General features: G+C 41.2%; 2 protein-coding genes across 4 annotated transcripts in view; both read right to left on the bottom strand.

The window, feature by feature from the left end:
- LOC121954219 (formin-2) overlaps window positions 1-16,966 on the bottom strand; it is a 53,988-nt gene extending 37,022 nt beyond the window's left edge. Inside the window, 9 exon segments of the mRNA XM_042501563.1 lie at window positions 551-692; window positions 1,215-1,390; window positions 1,392-1,471; window positions 1,474-1,570; window positions 1,572-2,051; window positions 3,580-3,732; window positions 7,914-8,077; window positions 12,958-15,187; window positions 16,580-16,966. Of these exon segments, the coding sequence (XP_042357497.1) occupies window positions 551-692; window positions 1,215-1,390; window positions 1,392-1,471; window positions 1,474-1,570; window positions 1,572-2,051; window positions 3,580-3,732; window positions 7,914-8,077; window positions 12,958-15,142 (3,477 nt within the window). The 5' untranslated portion in view covers window positions 15,143-15,187; window positions 16,580-16,966.
- Window positions 16,967-17,907: 941 nt separating this feature from the next.
- Window positions 17,908-21,890, bottom strand: part of chrm3a (cholinergic receptor, muscarinic 3a) — a 108,616-nt gene continuing 104,633 nt past the window's right edge. For all 3 annotated transcript variants that reach the window (XM_042502807.1, XM_042502806.1, XM_042502805.1), the window contains one exon: window positions 17,908-21,416. In XM_042502807.1, the coding sequence (XP_042358741.1) occupies window positions 19,472-21,397 (1,926 nt within the window). In that variant the 5' untranslated portion in view covers window positions 21,398-21,416 and the 3' untranslated portion in view covers window positions 17,908-19,471. The remainder of the gene's footprint in view (window positions 21,417-21,890) is intronic.

Raw genomic sequence — 21,890 nt, 5'->3', positions numbered from 1 at the left:
CTTTAAATCGTACATCAAATGTTCGACTTGCAGATTGATGGAGTGACATAAAGGGCATTGGGGAGGCAAGCAGTCTGACTATTAAACTAAGTCATAGAGAAAGCACAATGGGAGGAACCACATCACGACATACAGCTCCCAGGCCTCTCCCTCCCACCCTCCCTCCTTTTTTCCTTTCCTCCCCTCCCTCTCTCTCTCAACAGTCATCACCGTCGTGAGGTTTCCTCACCGCACGCGAGACATTGGCTCGGTGCCACTGGATGGTCACGGGGGAGTCGGGTGGGAGCCAGAGCTCACACCACATAATAACTGTCTGGCTGTAGCAGTTCCTCCTGTCACTCAAAGCAACTCAGAGAACGACAGTGAGGAGAAATGGAAAGGGAACGGGACATCAGAGGAGTGAGAGTGAAGATGGGAAAAGCCCTGAAGAGAAGCCATACTTGGTGACTCAGGGGGATATGCAAACACACAAAAAATCAGCAGAGATGTAGTGTACTATATGTTAACTGCATATGGAGGCAAACAGAAAAAACAATAAAACAAACTGTACCTGCTTGGCTTTGGACTTGCTGATTGTGTCTGAAATCGGCTTTTTCTTCTCCTTAACAGCACTTTTGGCGAACAGATCCACAAATTCTTCAAAGTCCACAGTTGGTTCTTCGATTGTCTCCCACACCAAGGAGGCACTCGCCCTAAAGATACGAAGGCAAGAGAAATTATTTACAGTGAGTGAGCTTTGATCTGCCATAAATTGTTTTTAAAAAGTACAGCAAAGTCCACTTTTAAAGGCTAATTCATGTTATTTCACCAAAAAAGGCATTTCTGACATGTCCAAATTGTCCTTCTGTTTTCTGAGTACTCATTTTTCATCTTTTGCGTGTTAAATTTCCAGGAGCAAAGCATGTCAAATCCGTCAGCCAACAAATTACAATTCAGCATCAAGTTCCTCACTTACAAGTAAATCAAGTAGTCTATTTCTGGACATTTATTCGGCAACAATTTTCCAAGCCTTATTAAGGAAAGAAAACACGGTCCAAGTCAATTCACTGCTGACCACAATGCCTGGACTGCATCACTTTCATTTTCCACAAGGTTAGCATCTCTATTGCCGTCACAGCACGTGGCTGATCTTTATCTTAAGTGGACAAGCTTCCTCTGAAATCTCTACTGTTCAGAGAATACCTTTGTGCAAATGATCCGTATCTATCTCTTACTTTTTAGCATTCAGCTGTATGCGTGTCCAGTAGAGTGGCTTCATTGGCTTGGGGGGCTCAATCACAGCCTTGGCAGGGGCGGCTTCCTGGACCATCATGGAGGGCATGGGGCCTGGTGGTGGTGGAGGCCCGCAGCCTGGGGGTGGGATTGAGCCCCCCAAGCCAATGAAGCCACTCTACTGGGCGGGGAGGTGGGCCCATTCCCAGTGGTGGAGGAGGTGGGGGTGGAGGTCCAAAACCAGGTGGGGGAGGAGGGGTGGTGGTGGTCCCAAACCTGGTGGTGATGGATGGGCGCTGCTCTGTTGCTCCTGCGGGCGACACCACCTGGCGCACCCTGGGGAATCTGGGGGGGCGCATCGGAGAGGCCGCGGCAGGAGCAGCACCCCCTGGTAAAGGTGGTTGTGGTGGTGGAGGTGGGGGCATACCTCCAGAGATGGGAGGGGGAGATGGATGGGCGCTGCTCTGTTGCTTCTGCTGGCACGTGCAGACAAAGCTCTCTGTAGATTTTGGGATGGAGGATGAAATAGTAGACGACACGCTGCCTGATCCTCCGCTGAAAGGCACGTCAAACTTAAAGCCCTCCTCCACAGGTGAGGTCTGGACAGACACCTCCTGGCTCATCTTCCCCAATCTTCCTCCTCTCATCTGTGAGGCCTTGTGGAGAGCAGCGCCCAGAGCACCCATATTATCCCCGCTGCCCTTTGCCAAGGAGGCCTGCTGGCCCTGCAACACAGCGATCTTAATCCGCAGCTCATCGATGGTCCTCTCCAGCTGAGGGATGAGACTGCTTTCATCCTCTGAGGATGACTGACCCGACTTCAACCTGCTGGATTCTGTCTGTCGGTGAACAAAAAAAAACCAAACATTTTAACTTACATTAGGGTTCACAGACGGACCACGAGTTGATGTTTTTCTACATGAATCCTACGTTCCAGCACATAGCCAGGCCCATAATGTTCTTTAAATGTTGAAAAGCAGACATAAATTTTGCTGTTAAATCTTGGCCACATTATCATTCAATAAATTACATTTTATAAACAGTAAAACACCCACAACTGAGGGAACTTAGTGACAGAGTTGTGAGCTACAGAAGGGTCGAGAAAGTCCATTACGTCTAGACTCCGTCAGACCTCTGGCTCCAGGCTGGTTAGAGCAGGGATGAGGGGATACCGAGAGATTTGACCCCAGAGACAGTGAGTCTCGTTGGGCCTCACATGGGGAGGGCCTGTGTCTGCTCGTACACATTCCCCAGTTGTGGTCACATCGTTGAATGTTAAACATTCAGTCAGTATGGCCTTCCTAATTTATTAACTCTTCTAGGGAACAGAGAGGTTCACTGAAATAATCTGATGGGTCTTTCAAGACAAGCCTGACCTCTGGTGGAGAAAAAATGATCTACAGTTGAGACACTGAGCTGATGCAAATTATCCAGAGCAACTTCTGGGTGATAAGACAGAGGTTTACTGTATTCCTCAACACCTTGACAGGTTACATTGGCCATGTTGTTATAAATTTAAGGTCAAGATTAAATATGAATCAAACGTAAACTCTAACAAATGCATCTTTCAGGGCCAGATAATCATGAAATGCATGGGCAGATTACGGGACAATGGGCACAGATATGCAAAAGGCCCCACCACCATTCCTACACAGGATCAAAACACACAGACATTGTGGTGGTTTTGCATCTCTTTGTAGTCATTTTGTGTTTCTTTGGGGAGATAAGGCTGGCAGAATCAGTGACTTTTATTTCATTTCATTTATTATATCTATGAGGACAACATACATTGATTAACATTTCTGTAAATGTGCCAGTGTTAGCCACCAGGCTAATTTTCAACTGTAATTTTTTTGGCAAGATGTTTCGAAACCTGTAACCTTCTTTTACATCAGTTTTTAAAGCTATTATAGATTTGCTTTTATGTGATGACATCTTTTTATGTATTTCAATTAGTATTTCATTTATATATTACCTTTTATTTGTGGTATTATTGCTTTTCTTTGCCTCTGTTGTTTTTGATCTACTTCTTTGTATTATTTTTAATTTAAATACTTTGCAAGAAACCTGTGAAATTCTACACTTTGCATGTACATGTTTTATTTGTGTAGAATTAAAAATGTAAACAGGATGAAGAAAAACATTCACAAAATTAAAATGTGAAAAGAAAACAAAAGAAAGAATACTTGCTTACCTGTTATACGTATGTATTTATTTAAGAGGGTAGAAGCAGAAAGAAAGAAAGTCTCTGCTGTTGGTGGTAAAACAAAACCCTCCACCATAAATCAAAGGCAGCATTATGCACAGAGTGCAGACAGGGCAATCATGTTGTAAAATATTAACAGATGAAGAGAGGAAGTCACCAACCTGAGAGTATAACGCTCCTGCTGTCCTGGCTGACGATTGATGCAAAGGGGGCCTCAAGCTCTGCTCCCTGCTTGTGGTTCGTCCCCTGTAGAGTTCCCACAGGTGAGAGGACACAGGCAGGCCCACAGAGGCCCAGGTGTACAGCTGCTCCTCCTGCACACAGAAAACAAGCAAGGGCATATATTGTAAATGAGATCAGATCCAAGGTAAGATGTTTGTACTTAAAATGACTTGCTCCCACTATAGAGGAATAGTGCTGCCTGTATATGACCAACAGTGTGAACACATGGTAGGATGCACTGTGATTAAAGGTTAACAACATCCAGGGGGGATATGAGTCAAGTGTTAGCTCTTTCTGCACGCTTCAAGTGTGGAAACACTTGAAGATAATGAGCAGCAATAGAACCATTACATTTTTCCCATTTAAATCAGCAATGGAGCACGCAGTCCACAATATTGAGACACTGAAAGAAAATTATCAAACTCTTGTCTATTGACTCAAAGCACAATGTTACGTACACGAGTTAAAGGTACAATAATCAAATACTGCCACTTTGTGGGCTGAGCTGGAATTCTAGTTTTTGAAGTTAACTGTCCAGTCTGTATTTGTTTCGGGGTTTTTTTGTTGTTGTTTTTTTCAAACAAAAACTCAACAAAGGACATCTCCACTTCACATTACTGAATAAGCTCAAGATACTGTTGGAACTCATCTAAGAGCTCAGCATCATTGTTCAGAGATAATAAAAATGGAGCCTAAGAACACATTGAAATAATAATTCCTGTAGACCTTCTCCCTTCTCCCTCTTTCTTCCTGTGTCACTTCATAACATAACAAAGTGTACATTTGGACAAATAGAAAGATAACTGCTAAATACTTTAAATGTTAATGTTTTTAAATGTTCTCAAATAGTACCTTCATAATCACCTCAAACAAGCAGGCACTTATCAGCACATTTGTAATTATATCATCATACAGAAGCCTACTTCTTTAAAGGTGCTGTATGGAACTCTGGAAGAATGAGTCAGTTTAGTCTCAATCCACGGTTGTTAAATACTGACAAAGTCTCATTACCAGGTCGTCAAAAAACAATAAATACCTCTGCATCTAATGACCTGGAAATGAGACTCCATAGGTGCTATTTCATTGGTAACTGGACTTGTTTCATTTCCTTGAAGACATTTTGCTTCTCATCCAAGAAGTTTCTTTAGTTTTAACCAACTGGAAGGGACTTGCAGGCTTTAAACCCTGTGTAGGGGTGTGCTACAGAGTCTTTAAGGTCACATGTGGACTCTGACTTTCAGAGTCGATAAGGCCACTTGTGGGTCGTTGACCCAAACAGCATTCATGTGCGTTGTTGGTCACAAATGGGCTTATTCCAAAATGTTCAAAGAATGTTTTGAACTGCCATTTAATTCTTATTTTTCAAGGAAACATAGAGCCTTAGGCACATCGAGCCTTATACCATGCAATGACACACTTAATACTAACACACCACAATGTGCAGCAAATCATTGAACAGATAGATCACAAAAGTCTGTTTTATTTGTGTGAAGACTTAATAGGTGCATGAATAATGTGTGAGCATAAATATCTCCTCCATTCATTAGCTGAGTTACGGTAACCTGACCTACACACACAAGCTACAAAGCATGCTAGATTGATGTGAGCACTTGCCACTTATTAGTATTTATCCACTCAGCAATGTTTTGCTAAGTATAAAAAGCATGCCACTTGATTTATACAGAGTTCTTAGATACTCATCCTCCCCAAACCTCATTTTTGGACATGAAGCAGATGAGGTATTTAATTTCGGCCGGTATGCAGAACAAGAAACGAACAACTCATACATTTCTTCACTTCAGCAAAGTAACGACACTGGATACAACACCATATTTAGGTAGCAAAGTGGAGGACAAATAGGAGATGTGAGATAAAGATGGAAATAAAAGGATAGGGAGATGGACAAAGAGGAGACATAGCTGATGCAGTAAGTGATTCATTTCAAGATGGAATTCAACTGTAAAAGGAAAAAGAATCTAAAAAAAAGTTTGAGATATTAAAGGGGCTTAAGTGAAAAGGTTGCAGAGAGGCACAGACGGACTGCGATGATTTATTTTAAGAGACAGATTAGCTTTAAGATAGAAAGCAATAACAATGACTTCTGCACTCTGAATGGCAACAGCAAAGGTTATTCTTGATCATGCTGAATAATGCAGGACTCCAGGCCACGCTCCAGAATGGAGGAGGAAGAGAGTGAGGAGGACACACAAAACACAAAACAAAAAAAGGGGGGGGGGCAGGGGTACAATCCTGACATGGTGAGCTTTTTGCTGGGGAAGAGCAGCCTCAGCCCAAGGCACGTGGAGTTGTTACATAACATGGTCAGCAGATGGTCTGCGCAAGCACAGATGTGTGTGTGTGTGTGTGTGTGTGTGCATCTTTGTGTGTGACTGAGTGAATGTCAGAGGGACTGCTATTAATCCAGTCATGCGAGGAAATGCCTGAACATGTATGGGTGTCTGGGGCTGTCCTTTTGTATATTTAGGTGCACATGTGGCAGAGTTGCACATTAGAAGAAAGCGCTCTGCATTCGGGTCTTCTGCTTTGTGATTGTACACAATGAGATGTGATTGTATTTGAGAGGACAAATCGGCTTTAGAGGGTGCATATTCTGTGGTGAGTGTTTAGTTGTTGTGTTTAGGTATGCATACTGTGCTTTAATGTGCATAAATGTGTACAGTTTACAGTATGTCCATGTATAAACATCTAAGGGGGAGGAACATTTGAAGCTAGAGACCAACACTAATCTGCTCACATTCTTTGGTATTCAACAAGACCGAGAGTCTGTGTGTCTGTGAGCATTTATATAGACAGTGGTACTTTGAGGTAAATTCAGTCATAAGCATGCCAACATGATCACAATGATAATGGTAATGGTCAATGTAAATGCCCCAAAACAGGAAAACTGACATTTTAGTTTTTAAAAAGTTGACATATTATTTTTCTGTCTTTGTGTTAATGTGTGACATTAATATCTATGCCTATTCATACTGTTATATGTTATGTTATTGTTACTTTTATTGTCGCTGTGCATCTCTGTCCCTTTGTCTTTCTCTTTCTCTCTCTTTCCTATTTATCATTTTGTCATCTTCTGTAATTTTATTGTTCTTACAAAATCTATTGCGTTTTCCCTCCAATTAGTGAGTTTTTCCTTAGTTGATGTGAGGGTCTAAAGACAGAGGGATGTATTTTGTAAAGCCATATGAGGCAAATTATAATTTGTTATTATAGGGTTTATAAATAAAAAATGAATTGAATCATTTGTGCTGTCAATTTATCTGCACAAACTCAATATATAATTTATTGAGAAAAAAATAAAAATCTCAAATGTCAACATTATACTGGCATTAGAGGGAAAAGTCAGTGGATCAACAAAGGCTGTATCCTTTTGAATGTCTTTATAATACTGAATGGCAAACCATTCAATAGCTGTTGAGATAATTCAGTCTAAACAAAAGTGGTTTACCAACTAATATTGTCATCTGTAGCGCCACAAATAGCAATACTGGTAAAAGAGATAATTACACTAGTCTCACTGTCTGCACCTCTTTTAAGCATCAACACACACCCTGAGTCAACACATCCACACATACAAAAACAGGAATAAAAACGCATTTAAGGTAGTTTAGTTCTAATAAACATGTATCTTTATCATTTGTTTGTGTGGTATATGTCCTCAACTCAAACCTACAGCAAAAATACATAAGGTTCAGCTGAATAAATCCAGCTACAAGGGGAAATTGACAGAAATGTTTCTGACAGTGGCTGTGGTGAACTGTTGAGGGGAATGTGATGCACACGAGATTAGGTCTGCGCAAAGCATTACTGGAATGGAGAATTAAAGATTCATGAAATTAACTTTCACGTGCTCCGCCTGTCTACATGCACCACTGCTCTTCAGATAATAAAATGTCTCTACAGTGATAAATATAGAAACACAGATTACATAAGCTTTGCATTACTTTGTATACTGTACATACGCCGTTGACTGCAAATCGCTTCACACTGCATCTCTTGACTATAGCATCTGATGCACACATGTCAGATCATGTTGTCTTCTAGCCCTTTGGGACAAATACTAACAAGATGCATCAAAACATAGTAAGTTAAATTTAAAATTGTAGTTGCGGTGCTGCAGTATTGCCTCCAAAAGCGTGAAACTTTGACCTCTATATTTTTAACACTAAAATATATCGCCTCAAGCTGCTGATGCAAGTTGGCTCATTTTTGTAAACACAAGCGAGATGGTAGACAGAGAAAAGAGAGGTCTTACATTAAAGAGAGCTGAGGCAGCGCTGTCATCATGGAGCTCTGCTGTGCTGTCGCTAAAGGGGTGCAACAGACCCTGGACCAACATTCGGTGACACAGTTCCTTCGCCTCCTCTTCTGTGGACCCATCTTCGCGATGAGTGCACAGCCAATCCAACAGAGTGTGACCTGAGGACAGAAAAACAAGAATGAAACTGGCCTAAATAATACAGAGCTCAATTTTCTACACTGAAGAAGGATGTGGGGATAAATTTATCAAGATTCTGGGTTCTTGATTTATTTTTAGATATGATAACTAGGTGTAGTGTTGTTTTGACCAAAGAGTTGAAAAGAGATATCTCAGTTTAAGATGTGATAATTAAACACCCACTCATGCAAACTTTGTTCACACCATTTCCATGGGGTTGACAAGAGAGAGGGTGTTAATTGTGCAGTGCATAGAATTAAAAAAAAAAGCTAAATGACATTCAAGACATATTAACAGCGTCTAATGTTACCCCTCCCAGTTTTTTAACATTAATTTTGGTTTTTAACCCTTGAAACAGCACTTTTCTTGTGCTGCTTTCAGACACCTTTCACAAGTATTCAAAGCTTTGAACTCTGAGCAAATTGGTTCAATTTCTCTCAAAACATGGGAAAAAGACAATGAGCAACTCAGTAATAAATGTTCCCAAAATTACAAAAAAAATTCAAAGATTTAGAAAATTATTTTTTAAAAAGCTTGAGATTTTTTTCTAAGAATATATGTATTTAACATCATCATAATTACATATATAAATTGTGTTAAAGAAATCTACAATTTTAAAGCACTTTTTCAGGTAATTTCCTAATTTGTTTGTTTTTACAGAGGGGGAATTAAGTCACACAGGAAGCCACAAGGAAGTTTCAAGTCTCAAGCAAGTCTCAAGTTAGTGTGGTTAGTATCAAGCAAATCAAGAAGAGTCCCTGCTATAAGTCAAGAAAGTCAAGTCAAGTAATTGCTCAGGTCAAGCAAATCACATCAGTTACACAGGTGAGGTTTGGTATTTGTTTTGGACTCAAAGCTGCTGCTTCATACAGCATAGACACATATGTGGTCATACATATGGACACTTGCATTGAAATGCATAAATTCATTGATTTCCACTGACCATCCAAAAGTGAAAAAAGACACATGAACATACTGTCTGTGTGGGTTTTGTTATAATAGATGGAGTTGGACATTGTGGTGGTCATGTCAGTGATTTTTGATGCAGACCTTGTATACTGCTGTTCTCTTCTTTCCACCATCATCAACAACATGATCTTTGAATCCAAGTTTGACTTTTTTTTGGACTGCCCCCTCCATGATAGCTACTTTATGAATTGGCCTCTGCTTGTCTAAAACTCCTTTTTAGGTTATCAAGTTCGCATGCAATGCACTAGCAATCTCCCAATCATGTTTCATAAACAAAAAAGGACTTGTCAACATTAAGAAAAATGCAAATTTTAATAAAACAAACATCAAGTCCTTTTGAGTCATCTATCCCAAGTCTAAGCAAAGTCTCAATCCCAGAGGCATGACTACCTGAGTACCTAGCCTGATTACATTTTTTGGCACTTTCATTTTGCTGGCACTTTAAACTTGCTTTGTACTATTTCCTTTTGGATAAACTGTTTTAATATAATTCTTTAATAAAGTATGGAAGCGTTATTTTATATTTGTGTGGTGTCAGTCTGTTGTGTTTTTGTAGTTGTATTTATATTTTAAATTTAACTATAAACAGAGTCAAAGTCACGTCAAGTCTTTTATTGATGTTCAAGCAAGTCCCAAGTACTCAAATTGGCAACTCAGGTCTGATTTGAGTCCAGTCATGTGACTCGAGTCCTCCACCTCGAGTTGTAGGGCTTGTTTATTCTACATTTTAATATCATACATTGGAAAAACACAGTTTACTGTCTCTGTCTTGGTAACAAGGCAACATTTTTTTCTTATCATGGAGCCAGAGTAAGAAAGGAAAGTGAGTTCAAGCTGTGAGAAATTTGTAATAATCCCTAAATCCCTGAACAGGTTTCTGGATCCAAGATAAGGAAGAATTCAGTGACTTAAAGATGGCAGGAGCAGAAGTTATAATTAGGGGTTGAGAAAGTATTGACTATGTGACATCAACAGAGGCTGTGGAGCCTGGAGGAAGAACATAGCTCTATTACTTCAGAGTCCAAGCATGACACACTGTGGGGTCAGTCGTTAATGCTGTTATACTAGCCTGATATTTCTTTAAACCATGGTATTCAGAGGAATGCATCAAATGAATTAACAAAGTCCTATGACTCATGGTCCTGTGGACATTGATTTTGAGCTCTTTGGAGTTGTGTTTGACAAACACTAATGAAGGCTAAAGTTGGAAATTGATTTCATGACTAGTGTGACATAATAAACAGGGACAGGTACAATTGTCAGGACACAAACCAGTTTAGCCAAGACTCACACTTGATTCAAATCCAGAGTCAAATCAGTTCACGTTAAATAATTTAAAAGAGAATTTGTGTTTTCAATCTCACATGTTTGACAGTTAAATCAGCTTGTTTCCCGCCTTCCTCTCGGTCCTCCCGCTCTGTCCTAAAGGCCCGATGTGACCTGGAAAACTGGCTGAACTGATTTGTGTCACATGGAGCACTGAATTGGCCAGTGACTAAGTGGTGAAATAAGCAGAGTCTTTGTGAATATAAACAGGCCAGCATACAGTTCGTCCTATAATTATAAAATGCCAGATGGACAAAATGTTGATGTTTGAGTGTACCTCCATTATTTGGCTACAATAAATCCATCACAATTTATCAGGCAGATAAACTGTCACTTAGGTTTAGCATCTACAAGTGTGCCCTCTGTGTGTGTGTGTGTGTGTATGTGTGTGTGTGTGTGTGTGTGTGTGTGGTTTTTGTGTCAGAGCCTGTGGATAAGAGGAAGGCTTCGCCCTGGGTGGGTGGCAGTGTTGTCATTCGGTCGTCTGACTTATGAACACAGGCTCAGACAGTGGAGAGCAGCTGAGCTCTTGAAAAGCACCACAACAGAAATGAGGACAGAGTGGCATTGTTTTATTAGAAGCAGTCATTTGTTCTGAGCACACTTCTCAATAAAGAACCCCCACTGTTTTATCTCGGTTTTCATGAGCTATTGTACTTTTAAATCATAACTTTATTACTCCCGCTGCGATCATTTGTATAATGTGATAATTTCTTAAGTCACTAGAATTTAAATCATTGGGCAATTAACATAACCATTTCACAATACCATTGCATAATAACCTAATCTCGATGGGGATTGGAGACAAACAAATACGCATTCGGCTCATTGGGGATCCCAGCAACAACAGGAATAAACTATTAAATTTAATGGAGAGATTTGTTTTTCCCCTGATATGTTACTTGGTCAGTAAATTGCCTCTTTGATGGAAAAACAGTTGATAAAATGATTTTCCACTATACAAAATGCCATGTCTGGTGATATTTTCTGTTTTTTTTTTTTTTTTTGTCAAATTCCTAAAAAAAAGACCAAAACCAGCAGTTTTATTGACCCTACTAACAAATACAGCATATATGAACAGAAGTGTAGGTTACTCCTCTGTGCTGTAGAGTTATTGTAGCTTTTAAAAAAACTATGTTGTTTTATTTTCCCACATCTGCAGCTGAAAATAGTCAGTAACAAATCTAGTATTTTCTCCTGTTACACTTGCTGAGAGCTACAGTGCCTAACTGTTTTTGTTGTTTTTTGAGATTTACTTCTTTAGAGGAACAAAGAGGCTTAAAGCTGAGAGCCATACACAGGAAGTAGGAGAAGGACTCTCATATTGCTGGTGTTGGTCTTTTTATGGGAAAATGATATTATATGCTCATTCTCATTTAAATGCATGAGAACACTTTACTATAATGTGAGCTTTGTTATAGGGCTGTGAAACCTATAAACTTGCCAGATGTCTTAAGTCAGGAGGAGTATTTCATTAAAACTCTTACTGCTTTTTCAATTATCACCTCCTCTGAGAAACATCATCTGGGGCATGTTTAGTGGAAAAATGGTGTGCACCATTTTGCCATTGTTTCCAGGTTGAAGGAGATGTTTCCTCAGCAGGCTTTAAGGTATGTTGTTTTTTTTTTTTGTTTGGTGGGTGTGTCACTGTCACACAAACTAAATTACTTACCAAATGTTTTTACTGCAGCTTGGTGTATGAAACAAATTGTTTAAGCCATTAAAAGACATACTTGTTAAATATAGTGAAGTTTTTAAATAGAATAAGCCACCTTCTCAGCTGCCATAGTTGCAAAGCTTACAATACACAACAGGGTGTTAGACGCTCCACCGTTTGTTTTAATCAGTGTTTTAATACCTTCTGTCTGGGCTGGTTCCTATCCATTCATGATTCTCAACATCCTTTTATTATCCAACTGGTTCAAAATTTTACCAGGTTACTCTCTCCTGTTTCACACCATCCAACCAAACTTCATGATACCCCAGGCAACTTCAATCTGCTACAGTTTCCAAATTGAACGTCATGTTTCCCCAAAACGGTGTGAAACAGTTTGAGCAGGCTTTAAGCTATATTTTCTCTTGATTGGTGGGTGTGTCAGAGATGTTACAGAATCAACAGAGACATGCATATAAACGCATGTCTTGTAAATCTAATATTCCCCATTTGCTTTGGCAAAGTATACATGTTTCTTGTGCAAATAAAGCCCTTTTAATTGACCTGAATTAAATTAAACTTCAACTTACTAAAAAACAGTGTGCTTGCATAACACTGCGTGATGTTCAACACACCAAATACAAATTTTGCTTTGTTTGTTGGGACTGAACACAGCCCCTCACTCTTAAACGGGAAGCTATCACTAAAGCCATCCAGAATCAGTGCAATGGTGGCCAAGATGTGGGGTTATGTTGCTAATGGATTATGGGGCTATTTTCCATAATCAGGAATTAATCAGAGAGGAAGTTTGAACCAAAACTGTAATCTATGTTTTATTAACAGTACTTCATGTCTGTCCGCGGAGCTTTATGCGTTTCAGCAGTTCAGTTACCGGTGTTTTATGTGACTCACCAGAGAAGACATCCAGGTAGGGTACTGTGGTAGCTGAGGCCTGTCGTCCGTAATGTGCTCTCCTGGACCCCAGCGTCCAGTACGTCCCGCCTGTGTAACTCCTCTCCGCCGACTCTAGCTCTGGAAATTTGTCCCCGCCACTTTGCCTTCCTCTTAACTTATCCAGCTCTGTTAACCAGTCTGCAGACTCACTGAGAGGCCCAGCGATGGAGCAGGACCTCTGCTTGCGCCTCCTAAACCCCTGAGCCCCGCTAGATTCTCTTGAAGCAGCAGCAGCATCTGTTTTCCTGGGCACACTGGGGCTGGTGATGGGTGAGCCAATTGGAGAGGTAAGCTGCCTGGTGGTAGTTTTAACATAGGATGGGTGAACCGGAGGGTAGAGTTTGACAGTTGATGGGGAGGTGGTGGAGGACGTCCGCCTTGGCTGAGAACCAGGTGGGCCATCTGTTGTTAGCTGACTGATAGACAAACTAGTCTTCCTCCTTCTCAGGGACAGGAAGTTGCATTTATCAGTTTCTTCCTCCTCTTTCTCCATAGACAGGTCCATGCTGCTCACACTCCTATGAGACCCCATCGGCGTGGGCCCTGCCACAACGGGATCCAAGCGGACACTTGGCACACATATGTTTTTGCTCTGTGCAGCCAGGTCAACTTGAGGCTGCAGAACCGGGCTCTCCAGGTCATCCTGAGGCTCCTCAGCGCTCTCGTACGAAGTGCTGGTAGCTGTAGTGTCAGGAAAGCTGTACGTACTGTTAGTCTTTGGGAAAAGGCTGCTGCTGCTTCTCTCTGTGTCCGGGGCTGAAGATGTTGGACCACTTTCACTTGGTGACACTGGACCAGATGAATTTCTTGATATGGGTACAACACGACTTGCATTCTCTAAATTCGCAAACTCCTCGCTTACTTCTTGTGGTTCACTACCAACAGAGTGAGAGAAAACTTCTTTATCCAGATTTAAAAGCTGGTGAGATAGTACCTCCTTTTTGTTCTCCTCAGACATTAACCCTTCAGTCATTTCCAGCCTGTCGCTGGCCACATATTGGTCTCTTATGGCCTGCTGGATGTCAGAGAGCAGGTCTTCATTTTCAGCTGCTGCTGAGTGAAAACTGTATATGTCAGCATCTGACCCCGAGCTTGTCTTCCGGCCAGTCTCATCCACCATAGATTGGTGACTGTCCGCGGCTAAACGGCACAGATCCCCCTCAACATCTGATAGCATTCCCATCTCATCAGCTGACAGGCTCGCCTCTGCACCGGGCTTGAGCCCTGCTTTGCCAGGATGAACTGACCTCCCATCCTCCAACATGTCATCCTTAGAAAAACCTTTTCCCTTTGACAAACTCTTCCTTATCTTCATGCTGGAAAACACAGAACCCTTCGACTCTGACTTTGGTTTCTTCTTACTTTCACCTCCTTTACTTGTCTTATTTTGGGACTTTTTGGATTTCTTGTCCACTTCCCTCTCGTCAGCATCGCCATCACAGGAGACATCCCCTGCCGCTCCACCACTTCCTCCTCCTTTCCTCTGCTTTGCTTCCTGGTTCCCCATGTTCCTGAACAGGCGGACACCCTTGGCTAACAGGCCATGCTGCTGGGGTCGAGGCTGGGCATGCTCCTCCTGAGCTGCTGATGATGCTGCTGGTCCTCTGTTGGTCAGAGTCCTATCAGAGCTGCCTAATCCCTGCTGTCTGCCCACCACAGTTACAGGCAGCTGTGAGAATGATGCTGCTTCCCCCCGCGCTGCTGATGATGCTGATGATGAAAGGAGGAGGAGACTGGCACTGACAGCCGCGGGCTCGCTCCCACTCACTCCATGCTCTCCCCCCCTACCCTGCACAGCCTCTCTCACTCTCTCATCCTCTTTTTGCCCCTCCTTTTTATCCCCATATGCTCCTGCACGCTCGGCTGTCTTGCATAACGGGCTGCTGGTCGAGCGAGCAAGTCGCTGATGCTCCGGAGTGCTCTGCCCCAGTACAGTCTCGACTGAGGGGGGAAGAAATTGCTGTGGATGCTGCTGATGCTCTAAAATGCACTGCTGCTGCTGGTGCTGTTGATTGAGGAGGGAGTGCTGTTGTTTACGGAGGAGGTTGGTGACGCTGCTCTTCCTCCTTCCTTTGAAAGTGGTGGTGAAGAAACTCTCTTTCAGAAAAGGTACCTGGGTCTCCACGGTCTTGAAAGTCTGCATCCTGACCTCCGTGGCTTCTTCCAGAGGGGAGAGGATTGAGGCCGGCTGAAGAAAATGGAAAATAAAGTTAAAGTTAATAAAGTTAAAATCATATTGACTCATTTTAGATTCAAACAAGTAGCTTCACAATGAAAGAGAAGAGACAATCTGTTCTCAGTGATGCAAAAGTTAGATAGCACAAGAAGCCTTATGTTTCTTGTTGCCATGCAGTACAAATATTTTTTGTATAGACTTTCTTTTGCTATCATTTCCACTGTATATATTTACACTGTTAGAATGTGAGATGTTTTCACGTCTCAGACACAGTTTTATGTATTGATTTTAGGAAAAGCTAGATTGAGATTCACGTGACACGACAGGGGACAGCAAGAGAAACAAAGTGAAATTGCCAGAAATAATTACAAGCAGGTATATCTGAAAAATAGAGCTGAAATATTTGGGTTATATAATAATACAATGATCTACAGAAAATTAAATGGCAACAGATCAGAACAGAACAGAAAACACACCAAAAACGTAGTGGTTTTAGCTTCTTCATATGTCAATATTTGTTCATTTTCGTAATTTATCATGATACTAAACTGAATAACTCTGGGTTTTGGACAGCTGATGGGTGTCAGGAACACTTGATGGACATTTTTGATTGCTTTTTGACATTTTACAGATAAAACCAATAATCACCTATTTGGGAAAATATTCAGAAGACTAATTCATGATGAAAATAATCAATAGTGTGAGCCCTAATATAATTATTTAGCAAATATTAAATAAAATCATTGTTTTACAAATGAAACATTTTGCAAAGCACCATTTATTGATCAAATCATCACTGGTGATAGATAATGTCTACAGTTAAAGACACAGTATTATAATTGGAAAAGATTTCTGTTACAAACATGTCTTACAGCCTATAATCGCTATTTATTTAATGGTGTATGTGCGTGTAGGCCTGCATCAAGGCAAGCCTTAGGGCTGATTAATGTCTAGATGGGTGTGGTGCAGACAAAATCGAGCCATGTGATACTTTTAGCCTTTCTTACTTTACTTTAGAGTGAGTAAGTGGTTTAACGTAAGAATGTAATTATGGGGACAAAGCCACTTACACACAAAAAGATTACATTTAAAATCATTATATTAAAAATTATCTTAATAAAGAGACTCCTGAGTACAAGAATTATATTTACATATAACCAACTCACAAATTCATTACAGTCTGTGTTTGTCCAAACACTGATAAAAGTTTCTTCATCTAGAGCACTTCAGAACATCCTCTTGGTTAAACACATTTTGTAAACACTTTGCAACAGGAGCCAAATTAGCAACATTTCAAGACAAATTTAACAATACATGAAATGGTTAAAACACTGTGGATAAGCTGCTTCATCAGTTATATTAAAAAAAAAACCCAATCTATATCATAAATGATAGTGTACTTGCCTGACTGGTGGATTCTCCTCGGTTGTTCAGCTCTGAATGAGGAAAACAACACAAATGGGTGTTTGTCTTCGTTTATGAGCCGCTCCTCAGCCGTGGGGTCACATGAAGTTGGTTTTTTCCTCATCACATGTCTTGTCTCCCTGGCCATCTTCCATTAGCACTGTCTGACACTCCCCTCACTAACTTCATCAGGCCTAATCATGGGAACAAACTGTGTCTCAAGCACAGACCAAAAAGCTTGGGAAACAGTGCTGTAAAGAACTGTGCAACAGTCAAAGATCATTTAATGTTGTGGTAGTGTTGGACAGTGATGCAGCAATCACATTTAACAAAAAAATTAGACAAAATCCTCCACACATAATATTCTGTTGACATTTTCTACCTTTGGTTTGGTGTTTCCTGGTGCCATCGCTAAGTCCGTCCCTCCAATAAAGAAACAAGCCTCAGCTGTGTGCTCCAAACATAAGACGTCCCCCTGACATGTCAGTGGGCCTAACCACTAGGTTTCTAAAGAGAGAGGATATAAGGTAAATAAATCAAAATAAATAAGAAAAATAACAATTCTACAAACTGAAAGACTAACAATAAAAAAATGGGAGTCTTAATATATGTAACTGTGAAAGAGCAGATGGTCCACTGAAACCATCACTATCTCAAAGACAATTTTAAATTTTAATGTTTTGTAAAAAAAAAAAAAAAAAAAAAAAAAAAAAGATATATTCTTCATTATATCACACATAAATTTCCTGAAAATGTTTTAGAGAAAAGAAATTAATTCTACAGCTTCAATTGCATAAATGATAATAGCATACTTAGCAACCCATTCTGGTAAATAAATGTAAAAATAAATCAAACATGCGTGAAAATAACACAATCGTGGTTTGCAGCATTAAAAAAATTAACAGATAATTTCTGTCAAAAAGTTTTTTGTTTGTTTATTGACTTAAAATATGAGTATGATTGGCATACTTGAAATGTAACAAAATGTTTGTGTTCACCATTTTGGTAGTTTACATTCCCAATATTTAAGTACAAAAAATCATGTTTTGATGAAGAATGTGTCATGACACTGGAACACATTGCTTTGAAAGCAGACAAAATACCCACTGGTGACAGTCATGGGATTTTTTCTTTAACATCTCTTTTGCATACAGCACATTAATACCACACCATTACATCCAAAAATCCTCTCATTCTTTAGTATGCTAAGTGTCAAAATACAGGCTGTCCTTTGCTTTCAATAAATACCTTTTGCACAATTTAAAATTTGGGTGCAGCAACAATGTAAAAAAAACAACTACTTATGATAAGAATAACATAATGTGCAATACAAAGGAAAATTAATTCTTGCTTAAGGTCTTTATGTTGACGTCTGTTGGTGTGTGGTGTTTGGCCACTTTTTTAAAAAAAACATACAATGACAGAGACAGCAATTCTATTTACAAATCAATTGCTGTCTTAATAATCAAGAAAAACTTCACCCATAAATTATATGGGGAAAAAAAGGATCAGGCTAACTAAAATGTTAAGATATTGTAACCTCAATGATGGCCATTCCTTCTTTTTTTTAAAAAAAATCTACATGAAACATGATTTCTTTATGCCAATTCACAAAACCAAACAAGCTTTAAGTATGAATTATTATTGCCCAATTATTATCAAAATTGCCATTTTCTTGTCTTCATAATGGCAAAATGGGATTTTGACACTGCACTGTAGAAACTGGACTGACAAAATTACAGCCTGGACAACAAGTCTTTCTCAAACCACTAGAGGCTGCCATTGCTCCACTAAATCAACGACGGGTAGTCTTTTACAAAGAGTTCCCCAGATGTATCATTTTGTAGAAATCTAAAAGACAGTGTAAAATCAAAACACGCATCTTTATAAATGGACATCTTTGTGTGTGCAATCAATCGTGTATCAAGTCAGAAATATCCAAATGTACACAAAGAATATCATCAATGTATAATCATTACTCTTGACAGAGAACTGCAAGTACATAAAACACAACCAATGTACTTATTTTCTCCACCATAAAAACCACAACAATCACATTGAACACAACAGCAGTTCACCAACTGTGGTGCCACACAAAATATTCACAACTCAATTCATCAGAAGAATCATTTTCAGACTGGCTCAAAATGTCAGGAATATCTAGAAAAAACAAAAATGAATATCACAAAAATAACAGATCTCTGTTGACTGAAAGTAAGGACACAATTCAAGAACTTTTTATATTCCATCAGACACAGGAAAGCTATATCCAAGTAGAAAGGCAATGTACAGAAGTCTGATAAAAACACATGCCAACTGAGAGGATGGCAGGTTAAATCAGTACAATGTAGAAGCCTGTGAACACAAAATAGTTTTTGTCTTGGCTTTCAGTCACGTATTACAGATACATAGTTTTGTTTGAAATGCAAAACCACTCTGCACATTACAGATCTAGCTACCCACAGAGAAAAATGATAACAAATGTGGATCCCCAACCCCGTGACAAAGATATCCTTTCCCCTTGTGTCAATTGCACTTCAAAAAAATTCTCCTGCAATGCATTTTAAAGCCCTTTTCTATTGTTTTCCACTCAGTCCATTTTCTCTCAGCTGCACAAGCGTGAAAGGTAAAGAGTTCTTCAAGGACAGAGGGAGAGTTTTTATCTCTGGACCTTACCTTACACAACCCTTTACACACACAGCATTGCTAAATGGATGCACCGACACAAACACATACCTCAAGACCGCCACAGGATTGCTGTGCTTGACGTACCAGCAGAGAAACACATTTGGGAAGCAAAGAAACTCCACACAAACAACTACATGGATGCTTCTTTCTTTTACTTATCCTATGTTAAATTTTCTGTTATCAACCATCCAAACTTGCTGTCCTTTACGTGGACTCCCTGGGGATCCTCCTGTGGAAGACCACTGACTGCCTCTGCTGAAACTGCTGCTTCCTCCTTTTTTTCTGGTCCCAGCGGCACAGCAGTATCATCTTAAATGTTGTACGGAAAGTTTTGTTGCACAGGGCATAGCACATGGGGTTGACAGTGCTGTTGACGTAGCAAAGCCAGTACCCCACGGCCCACAGGGTCTCCGGGATGCAAACTTTACAGAAGGCATTGATCAGCACCATGATGTTGTAAGGTGTCCATGTGATGATGAAAGCAAAGAGGATGGCACTAAGAGTTTGAGCTGCCTTCTTTTCCTTCACTAAGGACATGCGCTTCCTCTTGGTGATCTGAGTCCGGGCTCGCGATGCAAAACGCTTCGCCAGAGCTGCCTCTTTGAAGGACATTGGGACAGAGGGGGATTTGGTAGTGGTGCTGGTGGTAGTGCTGTCGTCGGCAGTGGTGGTAGTCGTTGGGGGATCATCAGATACTTGGTTGGATGTAGCCTGGATGGTAGGCATTGATTGAATCTTGCGTGAGCAGAAGCGTTGGTGGTAGCTATTTTCAGAACCGATAGCTCCATCAGGAGTTGTGGTGGCAGTGGTGTTGGTGGTGACTGTTGAGACGCTGTCTCGGTTATACTCTGCTCCCCTCAGGGGATCCTCCTCTGAGGCTGCATCCAGATCCTCACATGAGGTGAGCTGGGAGTTGACAGCAGCTTTTATCCCAGGTAGGCTGAGAACAATGGAGAAAATAGCATGACTTTGGGAAATCATCTCTTTGCCTCCACAGTCCTCATCCTCCGAAGACCCAGAGTGGTCCAACGACACTGCAGCATCGTTGTTGTTCCAGCTGTCGCTGCTGCTCTGGTCTGGATCACCATCGCCCTGCCGGGTACTACCAGGTCTCCAAGAACGAACCCCAGGCCAGCAGCGGAAGCGGCCAACCAGCTCTCGACATGTGCTCTTTCTCCGGGACAACCTGGTCAGCTCATAGCTGCTGCAACTTCTAGAACTTCCTGTCTGATGGACGAAACGGGCTCTCTCACCAGCACCATCCCCTCCTCTTCCTCCAGTCCCACCACGACTCCCTGACCCTTGCAGCCCAGCTAACTCCTTTGAGCGGTTCTGGGTCTCCTGGTAAATGCGCCAGTAGAGAACACTCATTATCGTCACAGGCAGGTAGAAAGCTGCCATGGCTGTGCAGAAGGTTATAGTTGGTTCTGTGAGGAACTGAATGTAGCACTGATTCGCGGGAACAGTCCTTTCACCCTCAAAATACTGCCATAGTAGGATGGCTGGGGCCCATAGAACAAAAGAAACAAACCAGGCTAGACCGATCATAATCCCAGCTCGCTTTGTTGTCCGTTTGGCTCGGTATGTCAAAGGCCTGGTGACTGAAAAGTAGCGGTCAAAGCTAATGACCAGAAGGTTCATAACTGATGCATTGCTGGCCACATAGTCTATAGCTAGCCACATGTCACAGGCCCAGTTGCCCATGGCCCAGTAGCCCATCACAAGATACGCAGTGTAGAGGTTCATGGAGATAACCCCGATGATGAGGTCAGCCACAGCGAGGCTCAACAAAAAGTAGTTGTTGACCGTCTTCAGCTGGCGATTAACCTTGAAGGATACCACCACCAGGATGTTGCCAATGATGGTGATCAGTGACAGCATGCCTGTCAGTAAGACAATGAGGAAAACCTGCCACAAAGGATGGCCGCCCGAGGGGACGGTAGTTACATTTTTGGACTCCGAGGTGAGGTTTAGGAGATTGCTGGTGGAAGAGATATTATCATCCAGGGCATTCACGTGAAAACCCAACCAGGGGGCTCCGACACTTCCTCCTTGGTGGAGAGCGTTGGCTGCTGGTAGTGAGGTGTTTGCTGTCAGGAAGAGACCGGGGTCTGTGCTGTTGGAGCTCATTGTTATGTCCTGGCATATTCTAAAGACAGAGACAGAAAAGGGAAGAAGGAAGGGACAGAGAGAGGGAGGGAAGAGGGACTTGGCACAAAAGGAGAAGTAGAAACGGGGGAAGGATAGAGTGACAGAGAGAATGAAATGAAGAAAGGACACATGAGCAGTTGACATTACTATTTATATCCAGTAGGTGAGGCTAGAAACCTACTCTACTGAGCTGGATGTCTGAAAAGGCAGAGATGTTTAGGTCTGATTTGTCCGACCCACAATCACTCATAATGTCATTTGTAGATGATCTGTATGCACACTGTAAATGCATTGCAAACCACATATCAAATTACAAACTGACATTTGAATCAACTGGGCTAGACAGCCAGCACTTCCAGTGAGAGCGAATGACTGCAATCAACACCTGTTTGTTGACATCCAGCAAATTGCAAAGACATTTCTCTTAAACTCAGGTAATACAGCTATATACAGCAATTTTCCCACATGGCTG

The sequence above is a fragment of the Plectropomus leopardus genome, chromosome 15 (assembly GCF_008729295.1).
Source record: "Plectropomus leopardus isolate mb chromosome 15, YSFRI_Pleo_2.0, whole genome shotgun sequence".
NCBI classification, from domain to species: domain Eukaryota; kingdom Metazoa; phylum Chordata; class Actinopteri; order Perciformes; family Serranidae; genus Plectropomus; species Plectropomus leopardus.
Note: the sequence above shows the minus strand (reverse complement) of the source record. Positions and strands in the feature narration are given on the sequence as shown.